General features: G+C 35.3%; 1 protein-coding gene across 1 annotated transcript; it reads right to left on the reverse strand.

Moving 5' to 3' along the window:
* Nucleotides 1-7405, reverse strand: LOC102795397 (cysteine-rich venom protein). Its single transcript, XM_087848468.1, has 8 exons — nt 6881-7405; nt 6567-6635; nt 5708-5808; nt 4871-4961; nt 3194-3336; nt 801-889; nt 408-490; nt 1-304 (listed from the first exon to the last, which is right to left on the reverse strand). Exons 1-8 carry the CDS (start codon nt 6945-6947, stop codon nt 168-170), a joined length of 780 nt encoding a protein of 259 aa, XP_087704594.1. The 5' UTR covers nt 6948-7405; the 3' UTR covers nt 1-167.

The raw sequence follows: 7405 nt of genomic DNA on the forward strand, positions 1-7405 counted from the left end.
GTGAAGTGTTAAAAAAATGTCCTTCAGACAATAGAACAGATTTGTCTTTATTTATTTTCTTTCATATGTCATTGGTATCTTATCTCATGTTACAGACAGAGAGCCAACAAAGAACATGTGAACAGTGCTGGGCTGCAGCTCAGTTTGCAGACTCAACAGTTTAGCCTTTAGCCTATTGGAATGATCTCGGTGGTGCATGTGCATGAAGCAGGGCACCAAGCCTTCACCAGCTCATTACTGCATCCAGTGGTGTTTTTCAAGATTGGACAGTTGATGTAATGGTCTATATATGGACAGGGGTTGTCTAAAAATAAAATAAAGCAATGATTAGCTCATCGTCTTCATTATCAGCAACACATTTTACCTGCCCAGTAATTAAACACCACATTTGTAATACATTTACTTACTGCAGAGTTTGTCCACGCAGTTGTTAGGACAGGAGCCACATGGGGATCCAGGTGTGTAAGGCGGCCATCGCCTGAAGTTTCCTCTGTTAAATAAAACAGTTTATTACAATTATTTCAGCTTAATAATTGTAATTTCGACTCTATTTTTTGTTTTGTCTGAGCACATATGTGTGTATTTACATATATATTCATATTTGTACATGTAAATGCAAGTATGTGTACTTGCATATATCGTTTTTTCTCTATATGTCTGAAATAAAGATAAAGATAAAGATGCAAAGTGTGCTCCACCCTCAAACTTCAATTTATTTCCATCGCTGTTAAGATTGCTAACAAAGTGACATGTAAAATAAAGCCACTGTAGGCTTTACGGGTGTGAAAGGTGTCACCTACGCGCGATAATAATGGCAGCCATAGTAATAGATGTTGTTAGGGCACAGCGTTGCTCCACAGCCAACTTTGTATGAGCTGTTCCATATGACCTGATGAGAAAAACATAAAGCCGTTGGTTTTAGAGATACTCCAGTGTTAAAATAGCTACCGACTGCTCAAATATGAACAAAACTCATTTATGTTTGTCCTGTTTTAACATTGCTAATTCTTGGCTGCCTGCAAACATTTGGGCACTACACTCTGCAAGTCAATTTGTATTTAAAGCACTACATTTGTTTTAGTTAAGAGACAAATTTATCTTCCTAAAAACACAGCGCCTGTTTAAAAGTGATTAAACAACTGCTTTTTGAAATATAAAAATTTCATTTTTCTAAATAGGTTTGGATTCTCTTTTTGAAAGCAGGAAGGGCCACTCGTCTTGAACATACAATCCACCATAAAATGAATACTTAGTAATGAGAAAGACACAAACAGAGTCCTTCGTCATGACATCAAAAGCATCCTGCAGCTCAGATAACAACATTATACTTTTATTCAACAACGATAAAACTAGAAGGAATTTTTCTTCTTAATCATTTAGACTTCTCTTATCACTGTCTGCACTTTCTACTTAATTCATGTATTTTGCATAATGTGAGCCAGAGTTCTCATGTATCGCTTCGATCAGCCAGTCATTAGGCAGTAGTTAAGTGCGTCAATTCTGAAGAGGCTGACCTTTGGGATTTTCATCATAGCTGTCTGTAGTTTACTCAAAGTGGTGCAAAAATGTTTCTTGCAGCATGATAACGCTTCATGGCAAACAGCAAACGTGTCGGACAGACTTTATTAATGTGTCGACCTTAGTGGGTGATTCACAATATAAATGTCTATCTGACAAAGCTGCAGATATCACTATATTATTACCGCATAATATTGTCAGTGTAGACCAAAATCATTAAACAGCTACCAAGAACTGAGGCTACTTGAGAACAAAAGGTGTTAAAATGTTCTGTGATGTACTTTCGGGAGTAACTTTGCTTAGATAAGCTTATATTACTTCTAGGGATGCACCGATACCGATACTGGTATCGGGTATCGGGGCCGATACTGTAAAATGTGTGTGTACTCATACTCGTAAAAGTTAACCGATACCATGAACCGATACCAACTTATTTCATTAATCAGAGGGTGGCTTGTCATTTCTGTTGTAGTTTTTTAGATTGGCCACTAGGGGGACATCCCGCGCTAAACAGGCACAGGGTTAGACGAGTAAAAAAAGAGAAACTGGAGGCTGCTGTAGCTAGGCTAAACAAAATATCAGCAGTGTGGACCGGAACAGCCAACTTTAACTCAGGAAAAGCGATGAAAAATGTCATGAGAAAATCCACGGGCAGTTTAAATAACAGAGGCTCTGACTCATTTTATCGCTCTGGATGACCAGCCAATGCCAGCCGTGGAAAACATAGGATTGAACCGTCTTCTCAGCATACTCGAGCTGCGATATGAAATTCCCAACCGCCCAGACAGTGCCAATAGTTCAGTGATATTTTGTAAAATTACAATGTGGAGACTCTGCAATAATTTAACAGAAGTGCTTATTTTTCACTTGAAATTTTTGTGGTCATTTTTATTAAGATTTTATTTTTTATTGGCAGGGAATATAATAAATCCTGTCTTCCAATTCATTGTATTTGTGTGTGTGGTAGAAGTATCGGTTTTTGTACTCTGTATCGGCAAGTACTCAGATCCAAGTATCGGTATTGTATCGGTTTGAAAAAATTGGTATCGTTGCATCCCTAATTACTTCAGTTCAAGAATAATATGTTCACTCAGTTGGAGTTGTGTTGTTTGGCCACCTGATCACTGCAAGCTTAAGATTCACGCTCTTTTGGGTATGTATTCACTTTGTTATTGTGTGAATGTTTTGCTGAGCAAAGATCTGTAAGACTGAAGCAAGACAGTAATAAATGGAGAAAACAAGAACCCCAAAGATGCTGAAAAGCTGTATGAAATGAACGAAGTCGTTTCATTTGTCATTTGATCCACAGTTAACCCATTAAAGTCTCAATCACTAATCCATTGCCAAAAAAGGTCTAATTAAAAATGTTGTGTTCACGGAACCGCCTGGTGAATAAAAATACGTAATATCAATTTGCATATATGAGTTTTAATTTGTATCATATTTGCTACATCTGCCATTCTTTTTGCAATTTATTCCTTTCGATGTACCATGCAACTTATTTCAGTTTTTTTGGGGGGGAAATAAATCACACTGATGATGAAGAAGTCTTAAAAACTCACAAAGAGTCATGTAAAAAAATGATGATGCACTTGGCTTTAATGGGTTAATAAAAAGAAGCAGCTATCAAACAGGTAAAAGAAAGCAGAAACCTTTCTGTATAAGCTGTTGTTACCTGTGTATAGTGACCAATAGATTTTCCATTGGTGGATCCAGTGGGGTAATTGTAGTGTTCTACCTCACTATGCCACGCATTGATGACATCAGTCCACGACATAAGAGAAGATGAATAGAACAGATTCTCGCCCAAGTGATATCCTTTTTGACAGTGGGAAACATGGCAGCGCTGATTATTTATTGGGATCTGCAAATCCAGGCTTTCGTTTTCATGTCACAGTAGATTAAATTATTTAGATAAAACAGGGTTCATTAAAAGCCTACAGATCATTATCTCCTCGTAGATAATATATTCTACTCTGTGTAATTTGTTATTAAAAGAAGGTATTAAGACTGAAGATAAGATAAAGTTCACTGTGATTCTGACCATCAATCACAGGTTTGCTCAGTTCAGAGGGAACCTTTAAATTGAGCCAGATTCAGATATGGAGATGTGGTGCAAGGAAAGAAAGAAAAGGAAGGAAGAAAGAAAAGGAAGAAAGGAAGGAAGAAAGAAAAGGAAGAAAGGAAGGAAGAAAGAAAAGGAATAAAGAAAGAAAGAAAGAAAGAAAGAAAGAAAAGGAAGAAAGAAAGAAAAGGAAGAAAGAAAGGAAGGAAGAAAAGGAATAAAGAAAAGGAATAAAGAAAGAAAGAAAGAAAAGGAATAAAGAAAGAAAGAAAGAAAAGGAATAAAGAAAGAAAGAAAGAAAAGGAATAAAGAAAGAAAGAAAGAAAAGGAAGAAAGAAAGAAAGAAAGAAAGAAAGAAAAGGAATAAAGAAAGAAAGAAAGAAAAGGAATAAAGAAAGAAAGAAAGAAAAGGAAGAAAGAAAGAAAGAAAGAAAAGGAATAAAGAAAGAAAGAAAGAAAAGGAATAAAGAAAGAAAGAAAGTAAAGGAAGAAAGAAAGAAAGAAAGAAAGAAAGAAAAGGAATAAATAAAGAAAAGGAAGAAAGAAAGAAAGGAAGAAAGAAAAGGAAGAAAGAAAGAAAGAAAGAAAAGGAATAAAGGAAGAAAGGAAGAAAGAAAAGGAATAAAGAAAGAAAGAAAAGGAATAAAGAAAGAAAGAAAGAAAAGGAATAAAGAAAGAAAGAAAGAAAGAAAAGGAATAAAGAAAGAAAGAAAGAAAGAAAAGGAATAAAGAAAGAAAAGGAATAAAGAAAGAAAGAAAGAAAAGGAATAAAGAAAGAAAAGGAAGAAAGAAAAGGAAGAAAGAAAGAAAGAAAAGGAATAAAGAAAGAAAGAAAGAAAGAAAGAAAAGGAAGAAAGAAAGAAAAGGAATAAAGAAAGAAAGAAAGAAAAGGAAGAAAGAAAGAAAAGGAAGAAAGAAAGAAAAGGAAGAAAGAAAGAAAGAAAAGGAAGAAAGAAAAGGAATAAAGAAAGAAAAGGAAGAAAGAAAGAAAGAAAAGGAATAAAGAAAGAAAGAAAGAAAGAAAAGGAAGAAAGAAAAGGAATAAAGAAAGAAAAGGAAGAAAGAAAGAAAAGGAAGAAAGAAAAGGAAGAAAGAAAGAAAGAAAAGGAATAAAGAAAGAAAGAAAGAAAGAAAGAAAGAAAGAAAGAAAGAAAGAAAGAAAAGGAATAAAGAAAGAAAAGGAATAAAGAAAGAAAGAAAGAAAGAAAGAAAAGGAGTAAAGAAAGAAAGAAAGAAAGAAAGAAAAGGAATAAAGAAACAGAAGGAATAAAGGGAAGAGACATATACCATTGAGCAGGCGGGTGCTGGGTGCTCCATGAGCCAGAATACACTGGTCAACCCAAGCCTGAGCACTGGCTGCTACCTCCTCGCTATAGCTCTATAAAAGAAAAAGAAAAAAAAAAACCACTATATTTTGAACATACACCAACAATCCCTAAGAAAAAAAAATCATTCTCTGGTTAGATTTGTGCTGAAAAGCAGCCCATTTGTGCCTGGAAAAATTGGTGAACTAAGAATTCAAAGTTAGAAAATACATCCTATTCTAATGCTTCAAATATGAAATGACTTTAACTGAAGTGCCCTTGCTGTTTGACACAAGCCAGTTTGCTATTCTACCAAAAGTCCCACGCAAACGTGCAATTTTTCTTTTTACTTCTCTGCTAAAGCCTCGCACCTCTGCACCCAGCTCGTTTGGCAAGGACATGAAACAGCTTTATTCTCCTGCTTTCAGAACTTCTGGCTTGATTTCCTACACTGAATAATCACATGTGATTAATATATAAATCATATTTTAGACTGATTAAATCTATCCATGAAATAAAATTGTCTAATGTATTCGAATATGTCAAACAGCTTCGAGACATTTGCATACAATCTGAGTTGCTTGAATAGAACTGGAAAGAACTGGATAAAAGCTGGAAGTTAGGATTGAGTCACCTCCTTATCATTAAACTATACAATCCGGCTTTTATGATTTACAGGACTGTGGGTGAGGTGCAGTAAACCTCTCCCACTTTATCATTTTTCTCCCTCCTACAGGGAAGGAGGGAGAACAAATGCTGAGGATTGTGAGTAAACACTTGTGGAGCCACATTCACTGTTAGAGTTGAAAGCACGACTGACCATTATGAGCATGTCAGACGCCGAAGGCTGAACCGCTCTCCTGAACGCATTGTGCACGTCTACGATCTCAGCCTGAACCATTGCATTTTGTGGGCAATCGTCTGCAGGAGCACACACACACACAGACATTAAAAATCAATGTGTAAACACCGGATTACAGACATAATAAGGAGTGGTATTTACTCCTGTGGTTTAATATCCATGATATGACTCACAAACATATCCTGGTTTAATTGCTCTAAAATGACTCGACATACAAAAAGAATACACAGAGAGAACTGGGCCAAATGCATTAATCTTACGGGGAGACTTACTGGCACAGTTTCAGATGATGATTAAAATAAAAATACTTTTGCAAACATGACTAATGCAATTTTCACAGTGCTTACCTGGCTGTGGACACACCATGGAAGGTAGCATTTGAAAATGAAAGGAAAAAGTTAATTTCTCATAAATGAAACAGAAAAAATGCTAATTCTACTTGTAGCTATTTTAATGCTGTTATTAGTTTGTTTGTTTGTTTTTTATCAGTTTCATTCACTGCTCTGTCAGTGAAGTTTATAGACAATTAACACTATAAAACCTTTGATGAGTCCCAGTTGTCCCCCAAAATATGACTAATAGTGGAGAACTGTATCCTTGTGCATCATTTGTCTTGCATGAAAAACTTAATTCAACAGTACCAAGTGAATGAAAATAAAGAATATTTTAGTCTAAACTCTGCTGAGGACTCACAGAACAAAAAAGAGGTTTTAAATTCTAATATACACTTTTCAGCCCATGCAAAATTCTTGCAGTATATGATAACATAGGTCACATTACTTACTGTGTAGTAGAGAAGAAAGCTTTGCACTTCTACTCACCAAAACACATGCTGAGTGCACCTGATGCACTGCCACGATGCAAATGAGGAATGCTAGCATTTTCTCTGAGAACAATAAAACAAAACAAAAATCATTTTTTTCTTTTTATCCATGATGCTTTTAAACATTGTTGCCATTTTTAATTTCTGTGTAGTTTTTGTAGCTTGCCATTCATCCATGAAATAAGTAAGATATTCCTAGAATATATATATTATTATATATTATATCATATATAATATATATTTATATGCTATAGCTTTGGTTATATGATATATAACAGAAACTATAAAAATGCTTAGATCTTACATACCTGCTCCTAAGTCCTCAGGACAATGAGGTGAGTTGGCACTTTCCTCTGCCTCCTTATATAGATCCATGTCAAGTACTCAGTACACTGGATATTGTACAAAGACAAGTCTGTCACACTGCATTAAAGGCGCCCTTTCTTCAACAGAGTACACCTGACTGCGAGTAAATGGGGAATTGTTAATCCCGAGGGTTTAGCGACTACCTGATGTATTGACCTGTGTTTACACAGCATAGACTGGAACGGTTTCTGAGGTCAAAGCAAATAAGGAATACTGATACTGATGGATTAGAAGATAAAGTTGTATGCTTTTATATAAAAAAGGATTAAAGCTGTACAGCTTGGGTGGGCTAAAGAGGTGCTCATAACTTGCACTTGCACAAAATGCAATACATTAAAAGATTAATTCACAACGGCATGCAGGAGTGGGAACCAGCAGATCATTAAGGCAAATTCAGTTGTACAATTCACAATGATATTATTTTAACCAAAACTACAAGTGACAAAGACTGCTTTTTGTGAAAAAAA

The sequence above is a fragment of the Neolamprologus brichardi genome, chromosome 11 (assembly GCF_056152115.1).
Source record: "Neolamprologus brichardi isolate AB-2024 chromosome 11, ASM5615211v1, whole genome shotgun sequence".
Lineage (NCBI taxonomy): Eukaryota > Metazoa > Chordata > Actinopteri > Cichliformes > Cichlidae > Neolamprologus > Neolamprologus brichardi.

What these genes read in the sequence shown, in the direction of transcription:
- LOC102795397 (XM_087848468.1), bottom strand. Translation starts at nt 6,947, where the DNA reads ATGGATCTATATAAGGAGGCAGAGGAAAGTGCCAACTCACCTCATTGT. An exon ending in CTCAGCATGTGTTTTGGTGA is followed by an intron (nt 5,809 to 6,566) that starts GTAGAAGTGCAA and finishes GTGCTCCTGCAG; the next exon opens with ACGATTGCCCACAAAATGCA. An exon ending in CGTCTGACATGCTCATAATG is followed by an intron (nt 4,962 to 5,707) that starts GTCAGTCGTGCT and finishes TTTCTTTTATAG; the next exon opens with AGCTATAGCGAGGAGGTAGC.